General features: G+C 38.9%; 5 protein-coding genes across 7 annotated transcripts; 4 read left to right on the top strand and 1 right to left on the bottom strand.

Annotated features, from left to right (window-relative positions):
• Positions 1-5: 5 nt before the first annotated feature.
• Positions 6-9,190, bottom strand: Vav (Vav guanine nucleotide exchange factor). The gene is given in 11 exon segments (XM_068298319.1): positions 6-2,343; positions 2,409-2,561; positions 2,639-3,016; positions 3,082-3,905; positions 3,991-4,158; positions 4,332-4,385; positions 4,387-4,438; positions 6,950-7,630; positions 8,189-8,263; positions 8,340-8,521; positions 8,601-9,190. Coding segments are annotated over 11 exon segments (3,066 nt in total). The 5' UTR covers positions 8,868-9,190; the 3' UTR covers positions 6-2,111.
• LOC137583356 (uncharacterized) lies at positions 4,595-6,261 on the top strand. Its single transcript, XM_068298318.1, has 4 exons — positions 4,595-4,783; positions 4,864-4,957; positions 5,031-5,801; positions 5,862-6,261. Exons 1-4 carry the CDS (start codon positions 4,744-4,746, stop codon positions 6,052-6,054), a joined length of 1,098 nt encoding a protein of 365 aa, XP_068154419.1. The 5' UTR covers positions 4,595-4,743; the 3' UTR covers positions 6,055-6,261.
• A 299-nt stretch (positions 9,191-9,489) lies between the features above and the next one.
• On the top strand, positions 9,490-12,412 carry LOC137583386 (L-asparaginase). 3 transcript variants are annotated; one of them, XM_068298369.1, is made up of 6 exons: positions 9,490-9,676; positions 9,760-9,830; positions 9,984-10,386; positions 10,452-10,687; positions 10,750-11,499; positions 11,554-12,412. In XM_068298369.1, the coding sequence occupies exons 3-6, from the start codon at positions 10,113-10,115 to the stop codon at positions 12,295-12,297; spliced, it is 2,004 nt and encodes a 667-aa protein (XP_068154470.1). In that variant the 5' UTR covers positions 9,490-9,676; positions 9,760-9,830; positions 9,984-10,112; the 3' UTR covers positions 12,298-12,412. The 3 variants fall into 3 exon arrangements, with proteins under 3 accessions (XP_068154470.1, XP_068154471.1, XP_068154469.1); XM_068298370.1 differs by lacking the exon at positions 9,760-9,830; XM_068298368.1 differs by having other exon boundaries at positions 9,760-10,386.
• Positions 12,413-12,529: 117 nt separating this feature from the next.
• brn (beta-1,3-galactosyltransferase brn) lies at positions 12,530-14,003 on the top strand. The gene is made up of 2 exons (XM_068298469.1): positions 12,530-13,660; positions 13,757-14,003. The coding sequence occupies exon 1, from the start codon at positions 12,600-12,602 to the stop codon at positions 13,587-13,589; it is 990 nt and encodes a 329-aa protein (XP_068154570.1). The 5' UTR covers positions 12,530-12,599; the 3' UTR covers positions 13,590-13,660; positions 13,757-14,003.
• Positions 14,004-14,474: 471 nt separating this feature from the next.
• Positions 14,475-18,782, top strand: cib (thymosin beta cib). The gene is made up of 4 exons (XM_068298287.1): positions 14,475-14,708; positions 18,073-18,208; positions 18,268-18,381; positions 18,458-18,782. The coding sequence occupies exons 2-4, from the start codon at positions 18,073-18,075 to the stop codon at positions 18,595-18,597; spliced, it is 390 nt and encodes a 129-aa protein (XP_068154388.1). The 5' UTR covers positions 14,475-14,708; the 3' UTR covers positions 18,598-18,782.
• The last annotated feature ends 439 nt before the right edge of the window (positions 18,783-19,221 follow it).

The raw sequence follows: 19,221 nt of genomic DNA, 5'->3' as shown, positions 1-19,221 counted from the left end.
TTCAATTTAATTGAACAACAAAACGTTTACTCACACAAAATTATTTTAGTAACGTTGCTTCATAAATGTTTGTTGCTGTGACAATTGCAGTATTATTTAATTATAAATTTGGAAGCAATGACAAATTAACGTATTTGTGGCACGGTAATTACTTAAATTTATATTTAAAAAAGTTTCCAATGAATAGTTTTCTCTTTAATATGTATCAAGCAATGGACACACCGAGATATAGAGTGAGAAAGACAGAGAGAGCGTGATGTTATTGTTTAGTTAATAAATATTGTAGTTCACGGAATGCAGTTCAATGCAATTGGTTAAATCACAATATTTATATTATGTTTCGTTACATGCAAAAATGAATACGCTGAAACCATCTCAGACGACTTGTTTAGCAGCAAAATTTCAAAAATTCCCCATGATTATCATTTCTGAAGAGAAAAACTCGTTAAATTTAAGATTAAAACATTTTCAATGAAAATTGAATCTGGCCGATCAGTTCCATGACAGAAAATACACTGTATAAATCAGTCATCCATCTATTTACCATCTTTGGCATACACTTAAAGTAAAAATTAAGTATGGCGGAAAGTCAACTTAAACTTATATTTTTTTTTTAATCGATTTACTCTATGAAAAATTTTGATTACGCTTAGAACAAATCAACAAAAAGTTTGATATTATTGTGAAAGCTTTTGCGATCGTTATTCGAAAGTGTTTCGATTTTTCCCTTCAAATATGATAATCATTTGGGGACGCCTATTATCCTATCATAAATAAATATAAACAATAAAGAATTTTAAAAATTCGAAATGAAACCGAATCCGAAATGACCATTGTGATCCATTCTTATATGGGGAAGGATGATCATATCGAAGTATTACTTACAAAATTACAAACATTCAAAAAAGTGTTTCCTATTTTGTCGCTATAAAATAATATTAGCGTTTTGTATGCATTCATATTTATGTGGATATAGATAATATGTATATATAATTAGTTATCATTATCTATGTAGGTAAACCCTATTATCTTGGAATCTTGACATTTACGATTATTATTTTTTTGCTAAAGCTTTTACTCCTTTTTCAGCTCTATCATCTTCCAGCGTTGTTTTTGTTTCGTTTCTGTTTGTTTGTTTTTTTTTTTCATGTTAACATTTGTGTTTCAAAATACAGATTATACATTCATAATTATATTCAGATTCAGTAAATAGTGTACATTTTGTTCTTTTTTTTTTTTTTTTTGTGTTTTTTATTTGAACATGCAATTTTTTGTAAATTTTAAAGCCTTTGTGATTCTTTTTCTCTTTGTTTTTGTTACTTTTACTAAGTAGTGTTTGTGTATTGTTAAACACAATTGTTTCAGTGAAACATTAACTTTAAAATTTAAAGGAACACACACACGCACACACATAGACATACCCACATGCACAGGCAGTCAATTAAAATAAAGAAAACTTATTCGCATATTGTATATTTGCCATATACAATGTTCAAACAAACATTATAATAAATTAAAATCTAATTACTACTCGTAACATTGAATTAACTTTAGTAAATGAACTATCTGTAAATGTTTTTGTTGTTGGCACAAAGGGTTAACAGAACAGAACAGAACAAATAAAGAAAGAGTGGTAAATAAACAATTCGATTAAAGAGAAGAAACAAAATATACAATCATTTTTGCGATCTGGGGGGATTAGACTTGCATTCCGTTTTCATAATTTTTGCAAAACTTTCGATACGATTCTCATCATAAACGATTCAAATTTATGCGAACCACCAAGAGTACATCATATTAAATCGAAAAATTTCTCTAATCCAAAGCATATGAATATGGTAAGTGTGTCTGGATTACTAAATGCATGTAGGGCACGCTTAGAACAACGCTTTCCAAGTAACAATGTGAAGATGTGATAAGAACTTTGAATTTGTATATATGTAGATTAATATTTCAATAATTAACTAGGGGATATGATCGATGGTGTTGTGAGCGTGAAGGGGGATGGTGATCGTATTTGTGGAGGTTGAAGTCGGTGTGACCGGTGATTCAGCCATGGCTGCCGTGGTGGGCGTACTTTTGGGAGCAAAATATATCTCGTAGTTGTAATATCAAAGCTCATCGCTGGTGGGCGGATGCTCCTGCACGTATTCCTTTGGAAAATAACCAACAGTATCTCCAATTTTGCCACGCCACCAGCCTTTACTATCGCCATCTTTGCCAATTACCAGAACCTGACAATCGGTCCGCAATTGCAGTTGATTACTACCCGCCTTTGGTTCATAGTCGTAGAGGGCTGTTGCAATTACCTCGCGGTATGGCCACTGCAATGATTGATTTAACCTACAAGACGACAACAAAAACACCAAATATAATAGGTAAGAAACTCGATTGATTATTTAACATACCCTGCGAAATTCTCTCCCAAATCATTGCGTTCATAGTAAGAGACCAGCTCAACAATGGTTTTAAAATGCCTTCGTGAAGATAAACAATACAACATTGATTCGCCATCGTTCTCCTGGTTAATTTTCATGTGCTTAATTACATGATCGTCGGTTCTGAATGGGGACAGAGAAATGAATTATTTAAAATTTGGCTTGGCCAGAAATAAAACACATTTTCAATAGAAACTCACTTCAAACTTAACGCATACATTGTCTCATGGGCCGTCGACGGACCCTGTGGACGCACACGTAACAGATACGTGCCAATCCGACGGTTCTCAAGACGATTTGCCGCCGTCTCACGATCCATATTGCCAACGAACCAATTAAACTCGGATAACTGGCGATCACAGACTGGCGGGGGCACACTAACCGCATTCTGTTTGCAACGACCCGTAGACGAGATGCAGCCCTTGTGCACACTGATCTGGCAGACCTTGCACCGATAGCCCTGATGGATGCGGCCCTTAAGAAATTTAGAGCAATGTCGACATGTGGTGGGTGCGTCAAACGTGTAGATTTCCATTTTGTGATCTGTATTTCGACAACCAGGTGGATCAAGACTTTCCCTGCAAGTTGCAATTACAATTAGATTAAATTGAAATGCCTTTTGTAGTTTTTAAATATCACTTACATTGCCTCTGTGAGAGCCTTGCGCCATTTGTCCCGCTCGTGCTCAGATTTCAGGTACAAGGTAAAGGCTGTCTTGCCCGATTTGCGGGCCAAAAGCAATTGATACTTGAATCGAGTATCTCGACCCAAAGTCCGACGAGAATGACTTTGCTCCACACGGTAGTCAGCCAGATTGTGCGAATCACGATATGTGTACTGCATGTCGCCCGTTTTGATGTGCAGTGGTTTGACCAGAATGAGTATCTTGTCAAAGACAAAGGCATAACGCAATTTCGTTTTCTGATCCTCATGTGCCTTGATATGAAGATCGCCGTCAAGTAACAGGCGTCCATATTGAAGTAAATCATCTCCATTCTGTAGCAAATTAAGGTCGAATATGCTGTCCTTGACCTTCTGGATGATTACCAAATGGTCGGAATCTCGTTTCACCTCATTTATATACTGCGACACATCAATCATGGCCTCCTTTGCCCGCTCCAATGAGCGGTAGTCCTCGTGGAGCGGCGATGTCTCCTTTACTAGTTTGTCGAGCAGCAAATGGTATTTCAGGATACGCTGCATGGGAACGGACAGGATGTCGCGTAACTGGAGTTTTCCCACATTATAGTCACGCTCGCACTTTTGTACCAGTTGATCGATGATCTGGTTTTTTTTGCACACATCAGCCAGATAGTCGATGGCATTGAGAAGACAAGAGCAGTATTCGCCATAGATGAGAAAGGGTTCGCGGAATTCAAGGAATACTTGACCCAGTTTCAGTTTTGTGTTCGTAACTAGTGACTCCCTAAGCTTCTCCAAGAATCTAGTATGTATATCGGCGAGTTCCTGAATAAATTTTTTTCATAAAATTATTAGCATTTACATATGTATGTATCTATCTGCAAATGTTGTCATTTGCTTTTGCACTTACTCGTATCCGAGGAAATATGAGACGCAGTTCATCTTGATTTAGATGCCGTTCCAATGGACTCATAAATTTCGCTTTCAATGCGTTTAGCACATCCAAGTAGTTGGACTCCGTGTCGATTAGTTCGCGAATCACATAATCTCGTTGCTCAAAACTCGTTGCCGATGTTGTCTAAATAGAGGAAAGGACGGAGGGACGACGGAAGAGTAGGAAAAGGGATCGGGGGAGAGATACATATGTATACATAAGTTTAGCCAAAAGAACAAAACAAAACAACTTCGAGCAGACTTAAAAAATCAAGTCAATCTCTCATGCATAATTGCCAACTGGACTTCGAGTTCTACCTGGCTTCTCGTCCTATGCAGGGCGCACAAGTCTTGGTAGACCTCCTCTTCTTTTTGTGTTGGTGTGATCGTAAACGGTTCCATTGCATGCAATATTGTCAGTGGTACTAAATGAAAAAAAAAATTGTAAAAAATACAAAAAAAACATAAAACAAAATTCAAAAACCGATAAGCCAGAAAACACAAAAATTTCGATAACAAAATGGCGATAACAATCTAACGATAACCGTACGATTGCACTCTCTGTGTTAACAGATGTTAGGTCACTGTTAAAGGCAAAATGTTAACTAAGTTGACATCGATAGTTTTCAGCCACGAATATTTCTCATTATCTAAAAGAAAAGACACGAGAAGACATCTGAAGGCACTCATCTAAGCATATATATTAAGGAAATAGTAAGTCAGGGGGAGGATGGACCACCACACATATGCCAAGAGTGGCTCCAAGAAATGTAAGCCTGAAAAACCAACAACACGTGTTGTGGTGAATGTTGAACTTAAATATTCCGTTTGTTTTTGTGTGTTGTTATAGGGTCTGCAGCAGAAAAGAGGGATTTGGTCGTGCAGCGGATTGCTGCCGATGAAATATTTTCGAAATATTCACCCAAGCACGGCGAACCATGGAAGTGAGTATTTTGGAGTTATATATGTACATATGAGCATAAGATCAAATAATGTTTGTAAATTTGCATTTTGCAGGCGCTTCAAAGAAATTGCAAAAATCGGAGATTTCAGTGAGCATGCTCTTAGAAAACAGTGGCTAGCCATGGTCCAACGCTATCGCATACAGAAGGCAAGTGTCCCAAGTGGGCCACTCAACAGGCAGATCATCGAAGAGCTAAACAAAGAATGGGAATTCTTTGGCCTTATCCATAGCTATATGAATCAGAAAACTGCCGATTTGCATTCGTATGCCCTGAAGGAGCCGAATGTGCATGAACCGTCGAGTAATCAACACAAGTTGGCCATTGCGAGTGTTTATTCGTGTGATGAAAGTCAACTGTCGCCATTAATGCTGGGGGTGCTCAATGATCACAGCTTTGGGGAACCACCAACAGCCACCACGCCTCCATTGAAAGCATTCGAAGCGGAATTGGAAGCGACAGCCTTTGAAGAAGTTAATAAACACGAGGCTGCCGAATTAAGGGAACTAGAGGCTTCATCGTGTATGGGTAATGAGGAATTGGATCGCTTGATGGCTGAAGCCACTATGCCAGAGAATGATACTGAGACGGTTTCCAGTGATCCTATTATACCCAAACTCGAGGAGGATGATGTAGAATATGGCCCTGTTATGATTGGTGGCGAGATTTCTCTATCGAATAGTTGCTACAATAATTTATTGTCTCCTATCAACGGTGAAATTTCACCTGGATCTGGCACTGGTGCCAATGGCCATCATCGTCATCGTTCTCCGCCGATAAGAAAACCAATGCGTAGAATGTTATGTGAAAAGCAGAAGTATTACAGGTGCGCATCTTTGAAAAATTCTCCCTTAACGATAATTTTAACAATTCAAAATTCTGACAGACATCGTCGTCGTTATGAGCAACGTATGGAAAAGCGTCTGATGGGACTATGTACAGTCGTTGGAGAATTCCTACGACAATTGGCACCTAATTTAGATGTCCAGGCACTGTTGGCCCTTGGTAAGGACTCTACTCTAAATCCCACAAGCAGCAGCGATGAGAGTGATGAGGATACAAAGTCTCTAATGATGTGATCCCAAATAGCTTAGCCTAGATATTCATTTCATTGTACACATTTGATCTGTAATTATGTTAGATGAATTGAATATTCTTTCTATCAACCTCTTCAACGTATTTGAAAAGCAAAAGACTTTCGAAACACAAGGGTTCCAAGGGATCCGTTGCGGAAATAATAGGTGATATAAACAAAAAGCTAATAAATATAAATATAAAACTAAAAACCAACAAAAACTATGTATAATGAAGCATTGCACACTTGCAAAGAAGATGCTAGAATTAATATATAAGTATATATACATATATAATTGTCCTATCACATTGATAATGGATTATCGAAAACGAAACATGAAATCAGTTTCCTGCTGCAATACGCACTTTAGGTCTAACACCTAATTGTAATCATGGCGATTGATAGACTATCAGCTCCATCTCCTATATTTTGTTTTATGTATATACACATTTACATACATATATATCGTAACGTTTATGTGTGAACAATGTTCTTCAAATGGGTATTCCAAATAGAAAGAGACAGAGTTATCTATGGTTATTGAAAAAAAACAGAAATAGAAACAGAAGCAGAATAATAAAGCAAAAACACAAGAGAAGATTCGGTTGGGTGCTGATGGTGATGGTAATGGCGGTGCAGCTAGCGATATGGGTTGAATGGAAAGTAATTCCACACACTCACACAAACAGAGAGATATCTGCTAAATGGTTATTGCTCTTGGAGTGGTTACAAATAGATGAAATATGAATTTGATGATGGTATAAACACAATCACACACGACTTTACAGATAGTATATATGTATGTATGTACGTGTATGTGTGTCTTAGCGAAACAGAAAGAGAGGGGGGACAGCGTGTGTCTGCGTGTGTGTAAGAAATTATAGAGGAAAGATCGGCACACCTCTGGTTTAACCTTAGACTGGAAGGTGACGTAGCATAAATCCTCGTAGACCTTCTCATCGTCCTCGCTATAAATATCATTTATATAGGCATACTCATGCTCGGTGGATGCCATCGAAGATCTATAATTGTAGACAGCGGCGGCGGCTCGTTGCAATCGTTGGCTCTCGCTTACAAATAATGATGACGACGATGATGAATTGGATACATGTCGCGCAGTAGATCCTGCGGCAAATGCAGCAGCAGCAGCAGCCGCCGTCGATGTGCTCGGCTTGGGCGACGATGGAGATTCGAGTGGTGGCATCATATTTTCTCCAATGGCTGTTACTGTGGCTAATTGTGGCTGAAGAGCAGCTGACTCCGGTGTGGGTGTTATGGAGGTATCACTAGGATGATTTGCTGGTAAGCGACAATCACTATCCAAGGCCAGATCAAATGATAGAGCTCTTAGGCAATGATTGTTGCCTTGGACGGATGCAGATGCGGCGGTTGCAGCACTATCTTGATCAATTGATGTATCGCACATATTGGACAGTGAGTCTTCAATGTAGTCATCGATATCCTCGGTGCCATTCTCGATGGTTATATCGCTATTCTCATCTTCCACCGACAATGAGAGTGAATATTCGGCTCCGGATGATGAGCCAGAAGCATCGATGCTGCTTGTTTTTCTCATTTCACTGCAGCAAAGCAGGCCGGGATTGGGATTAACAATAAATACACGCACATACACAAGCACACGCACACACATAAGCACATTGAGTGAATTTTTTAGTTAGGTTTAGGTGGTTTTGGGTAATGTATTAGGGAAACAGATAGAGATAGAAAAAGAGAGAGAAAGCGCGAAAGACATGACAGAGAGAAAAGAAAGAGGGAGAGAGATAGAGATAGTTAGATAAAAGCTGAACATGGATTTTGTTTTGGAGTCATTTCTCTCTTTTGTTGTTGGTTTTTGATAAGGAGAGCCGCCCTTCCTCCAAAAACTCCAAATGACACGATGAGGAACCGGGAAAATTGCCTGGTTCTGATTTGGTTTGGGTCTGCGCATAATGAGATTGGGTATTCTTTTTTTTTTCTGCTTTAAGGCGAGTGCAAATAAGACGGGGGGAAATGCATAAATGCGAACTAGACATACATACATATAAGGTATATACATATGTATGTATGTACGTATGTATTCAATGTATGGATGAGACTCGCTAAATCGGTCAGTTAGAGTGCTCATTTATCTCACTTACGTGGAATGCAAGTCCTTGTAAATGGCCTCATCAGAATGGGAACGTTCGCTGGGCGACAACTGAAGATTAAAGCCACTGAGAGAGATGAAAGATTCAAAACAAATTAGTTCAGCTTAAGCATGTTAAATCCATTTTCACTTTTTTCACTCACATTAAATCCGGATGCATTTGCTGTACCTTACGACACTGCGACAACTTAGATAATGTGATAAGAACCCTATGGAAATTGGTCAAATCATAAAGCATGGTTGGCTCAAACAAGTCAGAGTCGCGTATTCCAAAATGATTGTGACACACATCCAAAAACAGTTTAATGTTTTTGCAGCAAAGAAACTAAACTCACGGAAAGTCGAAATACATATATTAGTATGATTAGCATTACTATCATTATCCATGTAAGTAAGAGATTCACCTGGGCCATTTGTGGTTTGCGATTAAATTCACGGGAATCCATGCTGCTGGCATCCAGATGAATGACTAGATTGCACAACAGCACTCCATCGCGCAAGGTCATGGCCAGTATGCGAATTTCAGCATCAGGCAGAGCGGCCTTGTGATCGAGTGGTATAATCTTACATCTGGTCAACCAGGCGACGCATTCACGCCACAAGTCAGCATTCACAATGGAGCCAGCAGCTGCTGCTGCAGCTCCTCCTCCAATTCCACTGCTGGATGCCATTTGTTTACACTATGGGACGTGGGGTAGGGGTTGGGAATAGTCTTTGGCTATGGGAGTTTACCCCGGCCTCGGTATTTGGTCTTGGATCTGGGTGGGTGGGTCTACTGGGACGAAGAGACGGACGCGCGCGCATAAACTTCTTGTTTATGGGGGTAAACACTTGAAAGAAAATATTTAACGAATAAACGACACGAAAATAAAACCAAGCATAAAAGCGGTAAATTAATTATTAAGGACGGGAACGGGAAGGCGCGTTTAATACAATTTCCACTCGCAGCTAATTTTCTTTTTTTATGTTTTCCCTCTGATTGGCAGTGTGGCCAGCTGATTGGAATCTGATAAGACTTATTTTCCGTTTCAAAAAAGGCTAGAAAAAGCCAGAAGATTGTTGACAAATTTTAAATAGTAAAACTATTATAATTTTAACTTTTTCTAGTTTATCGAAATGATGCATAGCGAGAATGCCGATTTAATACAATGTAATATTCAAAAATGTTTGAATTTCAAAAATATTTAAGCTAGCGGCAAAATACCTAAATGGGCCACACTGTAAACTAGTCGATCACATGTGTTATCGGCCAACATGCGACTTCCAATAAGCCAGTCAGCTGTTTGGCTCAGCTGACGATGGGCCTTTTTTAATATCTACAAAAATGACTATCCATAGTTATCTCTTTCCATCCATCCATCAATTTTATTAATTCCATTACGATTTCAACTTTTCTATTATCTATTGCCATATATGACTTATCACGCAACTGCCTAAAAGGGGGGCCCGCAAAGAGACCTGATGGTATTTCTATTTTAAGGTAAACTGAGCCGATAAATCAAGTATCATATCTAGGTATATATTTCATTCAATTTCCTTTTCGCTTTAATTTGCATGAAACAGGGAATGGGAATTCCAATTTAAGAATTGTCATCGTAATTAAAACCGCGGACCACGTCGGTAACAGCAAGTGTGTATGTATCAACAAGAGTCAGCGTTAGCTTGATAACAACATTTGCAAATAAACAACAAACAGCCATAACCTACTGTGAAGTGCTGTAGCTGTGCTGGGATGTGATGTGATTAACTAACCGAGCGATTCCATTTACATTTCCATTTTCACCTAGACCGCAGTGCACACAGGTTAATGTTAATGGATTCTCAATCAATGTTTACCAGTAACAACAAACAAAACAACGACTAGTATCATCCTCTAGAAATTGTGCAAAACCTTTAAGTTAGTTTAATTTCCAACTATGTCCGAAAACGAATTTAATCTCACAAATGTGGAAGCTGCCACGGCAGCCATAGCCTTGGAATCCAGTGACCCCATTAGCATTATGCCATCTCCATCCAGTAAAAGGCTAACATCAATTGATCATACGGTGCCAGCATCTCCGACACTGCAAAGTCCAAGTGTGCGCCGTAATAAGAGCGATGGCAATCTAATGGCTCAAGATGTGAAGGAGGCACGTGTTAAAGTCATATATACCGGTGGCACCATTGGCATGATGCGCAACGATCGACATGGTAAGCAATAAGATCATCATTATGATTATGCATATGGGTTTTTTTAACATTCAAATGCTTCGCAGTCCTTACACCCATTCCAAATGCTTTGGTCCGCAGCATACGGAAATATCCAAATATACATGATGACGAGTATGCGCAATTGCGTTTTGGGGCTTCAGCATCGATGGCTCCCTTGGTCCTTCCTTATGTACAAGACGAACCAAGGCGTGTGCTTTATCAGATTACGGAATATACACCGCTGCTGGACAGCAGTAATATGACGATGAACGATTGGGCCCGCATAGCCAATGATATACATGTAAGTGGTTTGTGAAAACTTCTTAAATTAGCAGCTAAAACGTTTCTATCTCATTTTGGCAGCAATCTTATGAATTCTTTGATGGTTTCGTGGTCTTACATGGCACCGATACACTCTCATATACCGCATCAGCGTTGTCGTTTATGCTTGAAAACCTTGGGAAAACGGTCATTATCACAGGATCACAGATACCCATCTTTGAGACCCGCACTGATGGCAAGGATAACTTTACCTCGGCTTTGATTATAGCAGGAAACTATATCATACCAGAGGTATGCATTTTTTTCGGCCACAAACTGATGCGTGGCAATCGGACGGTGAAAATCAGTTCCAATTCTCTTGATGCCTTCGATTCACCAAATGTGCCACCGCTGGCTCGCATCGGAATCAATGTGAATGTTGATTATCGTCTCATCTTTCGACCATGTAGCATTGAACGCTTTTGTGTCCACCTCAATCTGGATGAGAACGTGGGCGTATTGCGATTATTTCCAAGTATTTCATTGTCTACCTTTCGTGCATTTTTAGCCCCACCCATGAGGGGTGTGGTATTGCAATCATTTGGCTCCGGAAATATACCATCTAACCGAAAGGACCTTATGGATGCACTTAAAGCGGCCGCCGATCGCGGTGTGATCATAATCAATTGCACCCAGTGTCCAAATGGCTCAGTGGCAGCCATCTACGATACGGGCAAAGTGCTCAGCGATGTGGGTGTGATACCTGGATATGATATGACGCCCGAAGCGGCTCTCGCCAAATTGGCCTACGTTATTGGCAAGGAGGAATGGTCCTTGGAGGTTAAAAAGCAAGTAAGACATTGTATTAAACTTAATTGAAATTCGTCACGAACGCAATTTTTGTAGATGATGCAATCAAACCTGCGCGGCGAATTAACATCGATTATTGCCCCCAAAATGGAAGATTATGATCTGGTGGATGCTGTTGCCCGTTCGCTGCATCTATCGTCACCGCAGGAGCTAGATCAGTTGGGAGCAACTCTCTTTCCGGCAATGATAAATGCTGCTGTAGTTGATGGCGATTTGAAGAAGATCAATAACCTAAAGGCTTACGGTGCAGATCTCTCTGGATCGAATCATGATCATCGCACTGCCCTTCATTTAGCCTGTCAGCTGGGGAATGTAGAGATCGTAAAGCATCTGTTGCGCAATGGTGTGTCTGTGCATACACGCGATCGTTATGAGCGCACGGCCCTTCTAGAGGCCGTGTCTACAGACAACCACGAGATCATCCAGTTGCTCATCAATTGTGGAGCCCATTTGACGGGCTCATCTCGTGCTGTTGGCGAACAGCTTTGTGCGGCAGCTGCCCGCGGTTCATTGCTTCGTCTGAAATCGTATCAATATGCGGGTGCTGATCTATCGCAACCGGATCCATCTGGACGCACTGTTTTGCATCTGGCTGCACTTCATGGCTTTCCGGAAGTGATTCAATATGTCCTGCCCTACATGGAAAACGTTGCAGCTGAGGATATGCTAGGACTTAATGCTCTACATTATGCTAAACGTGGTGGTAATCCAGCTGCAGTAGATCTACTTAAATCGGTTATTTCCGAAGGAATTGAGTGCTCAACTCTACTCCTCACTTAAAGAATCTAGTCTTAGTAGGTTTCGTATTTTTATTAACCAAAAACTATGTTTATGTGACTGTCTTTTGTAAATGTAACGTAAATTGAAAATGATTAAAGTTTAAAATATCCATCTAGTTAAATAGTTTAGAACTATTGTATTATTGTACAAATAAAAAATAAATAATTTAAATTTCAATCGTTACGTCGTGTTCCACTTTCCATTCCATTCCATTCCATTCCGATGCTACCTTGACGTGCGTTGATTATTGTTTTTGTTTTCTTATTTCGGATGAATCGTGTTTTAAGGGGAATTATAAACAAATGCTGCAAAAACACTACAAATTATTACTAAAATGTGCCCTAGCCATTCCTATAATCTTTCTACTGGATTTTTGTGGCATACTGACACACCTGAACGAGCTGGACTTTGAGCGGCATTTTCATTATCCATTAAATGAATCCCTCACCAAAAAATCATTGGGTGTTGTCCCTCCGCCGGTTTATAGCTACAAATTTCTTAGAATGCCCGCATTTATGCAGGAAGAGGAGCCAACCCGACTGACTATATTGGTAAAGAGTGCCATTGGTCATGTGAAGCAACGCGCGGCTATTCGAAAGACGTGGGGTTACGAGTCTCGCTTCTCGGATGTCCAAATACGTCGAGTATTCCTCTTGGGCATGCCCGGCAGCGACGAAGCTAAAACGAAGAACGATATAGCCAAGGAAGCAAAGCAGTATGGTGACATTGTTCATGGTGATTTTGCAGACACCTATTTCAACAATACAATCAAGACCACGATGGGAATACGCTGGGCACGAGAGAATTATGACCGCAGTGATTTCTATTTGTTTGTGGACGATGATTACTATGTGTCCATTAAAAATGTGCTGCGCTTCTTGGGAAAAGAGCATGAAACGCATCATCAACCGCTACTGTTTGCTGGTTACGTGTTTCAAACTGCTCCATTGCGGCATAAGTTTAGTAAATGGTACGTTTCCCTTGAGGAGTATCCATTTGATAAATGGCCACCATATGTGACGGCTGGTGCATTCATTTTCTCACGCGATGCCCTAATCAAAATGTATGAAACGAGTCGGCAGATGCCATTGTTTCGCTTCGATGACATTTATCTTGGTATTTTGGCCCTGAAAGCCCGAATACCCGTTCATCATTGTGATGGCTTTCATTTCCATCGGCCGGCATATTACGGTCCGGATAGTTACAGTACGGTTATAGCTTCTCATGGCTTCAGTGATCCACAGGAAATGGAGCACATATGGAATGAGTGTCGATCGGCCAACTACGCGTAGCACATGCGATTCCAAATCAACAACGAGGCTCCATTTATTATACATTGACAATAGCTGTGTACGATACTCTAGTAAGTGCATATGTACATATATATGTATATATATGACTGCAATAAGTGAAAAATAGCCTTATTAATTGTACTTTATGTATACATTTAAATATATAGATTTATATAGAATAACATTGAAACTAAGCCATAAATTCCATGAAAGTTTGTTTGATTTCATACGATTTTCCACCGAACCACCAGATGGCTTGGATGCACATAGTTTTTTTTTTTTGAGCCTAAGTTATTGTAATTTTAATTGTACCCAAAAAAGAAAACAAAGACCAATGTAAATTATCTAATTTATGTATTAATTAAATGGTAAAAGAAGAAAGCTGAAAAAGATTCAGAAGGATTATACAAGAGATTCAATTGATTTTAATTTTTAATTAACGCCAAACAAAACAATGCACCTTTATGTGTATTGATAGATTTGAACTTTTCAAATTTTATAACGATACACACGGGAATATATATCGATAGCATCGCCGTTTACTACAGCCCTGGAGAGACGAATTTATCGTTTATCGCTCGATTTCGACTCCTTTGTCGGAGTTCGACTCCGAAGCTCGAGTTCGATGTGCTTCGGGTGGTTTCGATCTAGTTCGATTTCGACTCTTTTGTCGGAGTTCGGCTCCTTTGTTCGACTCCTTTGTCGGAGCTTGACTCCTTTGTCGGAAATCGACTCTTTTGTCGGAGTTCGACGCCTCTGTCGGAGTTCGACGTGGTTGCAAGGAGTTTGATGTGGTTTCGGGTGGTTCGATACGCTTCGGGTGGTTCGATGTGCTTCGGGTCAACTTTTTTCAAATTTTTTCCGTTACTTTTTCTTCATCTTCATTATTAACTTGTACTACACCGAGTCCGCTTGTGCTGCAGGTGCGCGAAAGTCCCCACAAAAAGACAAAGTCAGATAAATAGCATATACCTTAAAGCCAGTGTTGAATTTTTTGAAAAGTGCATACAATTTGTATATATATACACGAAGACACTCGCGAAAATAAAGCCTAGCTTTGCAATTTAACCAGGTGTTTTTTTAAGACAAATATTTAATAAACCAACAAAAAAGGAAAAGGTGAGTTGAAAACTAAAGCCGGCAACACGTACATAAGAAAAAGCCATTGGCAAAAAACTATAGACACATACATACATATGTATGTATGTACTTATGTTTTCTCTCCCCTACCCTTGGCGTCTCATTTCCATCCATCTTCATTCTTCCGCCAACTGGTTTTTTTCTTCAGCTTCTCTCTTTGTTGTTAAGCCCAAGGGGGGGATTTGTTATAAAATTATATTGTTTATTGTATCCGTTAGGTTGAGGCCTTCCCGATTTGCGAAAACAGAAAACAAAAAGAAAACAGCCGGCCGGCATTTTTTTGTGTTTTTTCATTCTCTCCTTCTTCGTCTGGCTTTCGGGTTTCGGCTTGGGCTTGGACTTGGGCGGGGGCGCGTCGCTTGACGCGTATTTAATATACAGTATCCTCCCCCATAAAAGTGCGCACAAGTCTTGCACTAAGTAAATGCATATGTGTGTATGTACTGAGTATATACTGTACATACATACATACATATGTATGTGGATTGCAAGAACATCTGCGTGTGTGTTTCTGCATACTGGGCGTGGCTCTGCCAATTTGATTTTCTTTGTTTTTGTTCTTTGCTTTTGTTTTCTGTTTTTATCAATATTTGCAAGCAGCACAAAGAATGGAGATACAATTTATTGTTTAACTATTTAAAATTCATAAAGTGTCGCAAGAGTTAGGATGTGCATGTATGTATGTATGTATATGTGTATGTCTGTGTTAAAAATTTATGTACCAACTGCAGACGTGCGTCACCAAGCAGCGTCAGGATGGGGGGAAAACGGACGTGTCCGTCAAGTTCGTTGTTTCATCTTCCGTCTGCCCACCCCACCCCACGCCACAACTCAGTTCCCCCCAAGGCCTCCCATTGTATATTCCTTTGTCTGGCCCCCTTTGCCACTCATCAGCAGTTTAAAATTGTCAAGAGAAATAAAATTTCAAAAATAAATTATTATTTTATTTTTTTCGCTTTAAGTTACTAACGGCTTTTCATCATCAATCAGCGGTTAAAGCCATAAACCACTCGCTCACGGACCCTTCCCTCCCCCCTCACCACAACTCGCGTTCCATACACCCCTTTGCCTGCTCTTGAAAACCAAAAACGGCCATAAAAGTAAAGAAACCAAAAACAACAAAAACGAGCGCTGAGTTGTGGAAAGCAAAAAACAAAAAAAAAAAAAGAAAGAAAGAATGAAAGAGAGAAGAGAGTACAGTGGAGTAGAATGAAGTGTGGGCTTGGGCTGTGGTTTAGCGATGATTCATCGGGTGGCTTCAAACCAGGGCGACCATGTATGTACATATGTACATACATATATTTACAGTTTATCAATAAAGTATGGGGACACACCAAGCAATTTCAAAGCTTTAACGGACTAACTTTTGCTTTACGATCAATAGTTTGTCTGTCTGTTTGTTTGTTCGATTTGCTGTTTTTCAATAGAAAAAAGATATCGGTAAACTTTTGTCCAGTCACCTGGAGTGACAAAATTCAATGCAATTATAGTTAGTTAAAAGTTTAAGCCTATTGAAAGTTAATATAAATGGCTCAATGTGTGTGTGTGTGTGTGTGCTTAGACTGTATCCATAGACTGTATGTGCCAAGAGAAGAGTTGCCTTTTGGTTGTTTGGTTTTGTTTTTTATTTCTTCGTCTTTTTGGCATTATCGTTTATGGCTCAAGGAGATTACCAATTGCCGGCGCCGTTGCCTCTCTTCCTCCATCTATCCCCAACTCTTCGTGTCTATACTTCTCTCCACTTTTACCAGCTCATTCTCTTTGTTTGATTAAAACAAGAAAAAGAAGCGAAACGAAACGAATTTTCAAATACCTGGGGGCCAAACACTCTGAAGAACAATAATAAATTTGTTGTTGCCAAATATTTGCACAATTGTGTCTTTATGAAATTTGCAAATTTCATGGAAATGTACATACATTGTGTATGTATGTATGTATGTATATGTATTTCACGCTGAATCAAATTAAATGATCTTTCGAATGATTGTTAAAAGTATATGTACGTATATTTGAAAAAGCTGTAAATGGTTTAATCTAGATTAAAAGATGTATGTATATATGTACATACGTATGTATGTATTAGACAACCGTTATATGGTTTTGGTATGATGCTTGGCTTGGCAATTGCTTTTTAAGGTGTCCTAAAACTGCTGGCACTGTCTGGCCCCAAAAACAACTTCAGACTAAGTCTCTCGACGTCATTCGAATATTGTATCTTCGTGATTGGCAGCAATCGAGGCTTGCCCCGAGAGTTTAGCTAAATAACCATTTATGGTCATATTGTGTATGTATAAATATAGATTCATTTGTTGATGAGGTTATTTATTTATTTTTTTGTAAATTGTTTTTTGGTGCGGTCGCTGCCCTTGTAACGCTTGCAGCTGTGCAACGTCGTTTAGATAGCGAGACAGCTTTTACATACTTTGTATGTACATACATACATACATACATATGTGCATATGTATGTATGTACATACTTACAACATTCACCTAATATTGATGACTAAAAAAACAAACAATTTCTTTATGCCTCACTGGGTAAAGTGGTGGTGGGTAGTAGTGGTGGTCGTTAACAAAAGTTAATAATTGATTATTATTGGAGGGCGAACATGAAACAAGGCACGCAGTTTATTTTTGCAACTAAAAATAAACGTGATAATATGCAGTTTCAGTGTGAAGGCGACACTTTGGAAAAACATTGGCCAACCGAACCACGGATAACCATTGCGCCGTTATGTTTATCAGACCCCCACACACACATACATACATATGTACATACATGTGTATAAGATTCTCTTTTCCTCTCCCTCATTGTATTGGAATTTAATCTCTGTCTTTCTTTTATACTCTCTCTTGCTCACCCTTTGCTGATTGTGTGTGTGTTTTACGCTCTGCGATGACACAAAAGGTTCGCTGAACTCTTTCTTGTTCCTCTGCCCCTTAATGTATTGCGAGGTCCTTTCCTTGAGTCATCCTCATCATTATCATAATATTTCGTCATCGCCTTGGTCATCGTCATCTTTGTTTTTGGTCGTCGTGACTAATATTTAATCGTAATCATATCGAGAAATCACAATAAAGAAGCCATTGCTGCGGGGCTTCCGCTTTCGATTGATCAAAACTTCCGTTGTTGTGCTGCATTGTGTGAAACAGGGAGAGAAAGCCAAGTTTATCGCAAAATTGAAACTGTAAATATATATATACATACATACATACATGTATGTTTATGAAAAGCGGATGTGAATATTAGATTATTTACATTTTACCTCCCCGAAATGTTAGAATAGTTAAAAGTTTAATCGCTGATTACTGATAGATCCATTCATTTTGTTTTTGTTTTTAGATGGCTGCCCCAGCACCAGCACTCAAGGATTTGCCCAAGGTCGCTGAGAACCTTAAAAGTCAATTGGAAGGTTTTAATACGGAGAAACTGAAGAATGCCAGCACTCAGGAGAAAATTATTTTACCCACAGCTGAGGGTGAGTTAAGTTTAAATTTAGTCTGTTTACCCCATTATATATCTATAAATCTCTATCAGATGTGGCAGCTGAAAAAACCCAAAAGTCTATTATTGAGGGTATTACTGCCTTTGATCAAAACAATTTAAAGCACACGGAGACCAATGAGAAGAACCCATTGCCCGATAAGGAAGGTTGGTATTAGCATTTAACTATCCCTGGTTAGCCTTAGAACCCAAAAATAATTTACACTTTCTTTCTTTGTCACAGCAATTGAACAGGAGAGGGAGAAGAATCAATTTATTGCTGGCATTGAGAATTTCGATGCGAAAAAATTGAAGCATACCGAAACCAACGAGAAGAATGTGTTGCCCACCAAGGAGGTCATCGAAGCTGAGAAGCAGGCCTAAAGCCAAAATAAGATAAAAACTTAAAAAAAAACAAAAAAAACAAACCAACTACGTCGTCTTGTCGCATCTCTCATTCTCCATAAATATATATATAATATGTATACTTTTTTTCTTTAGTTTTTCATTGCTAAGAACGTAAAACGAGCAAAAAAAAAAAAAAAAAAAAAAAAAACAAACAAAAACAACTGCATTAAGCCATCCATCAAGAATGTAAACGTTCCACACACACACTCACACATACACATAAAAAAATCTTTAGATTCCATCATGATATTTTATTTCTCAATATTGTATTTACGAAAAAAAGGAAGGAAGACACTCTTTCTAACTCTCCATCATTCCTACCAAGAGCAATACCCGATATCTAATCCTTATATACTTGTATGTATATTATTTACTTCAGCAACAATTTACAATACTTTGGTCATCCGAAACATCCGTAACAGACATCGCAGCAACGTATTCCGAATGAATGGCATTTGTCATTATAAAACTACGAAAGACAAACACACAAGAAAAAAAAAAAAAAAAAAAAAAAACCAAAAAAAAAAAAGAGTATGTGTAATTTTTTAATGAACTTTTTTTTATATACTTTATATATGATATATTTATACTGGGAAAAAA

Source organism: Drosophila tropicalis, unplaced genomic scaffold (assembly GCF_018151085.1).
Source record: "Drosophila tropicalis isolate 14030-0801.00 unplaced genomic scaffold, ASM1815108v1 contig_867, whole genome shotgun sequence".
Lineage (NCBI taxonomy): Eukaryota > Metazoa > Arthropoda > Insecta > Diptera > Drosophilidae > Drosophila > Drosophila tropicalis.
Note: the sequence above shows the minus strand (reverse complement) of the source record. Positions and strands in the feature narration are given on the sequence as shown.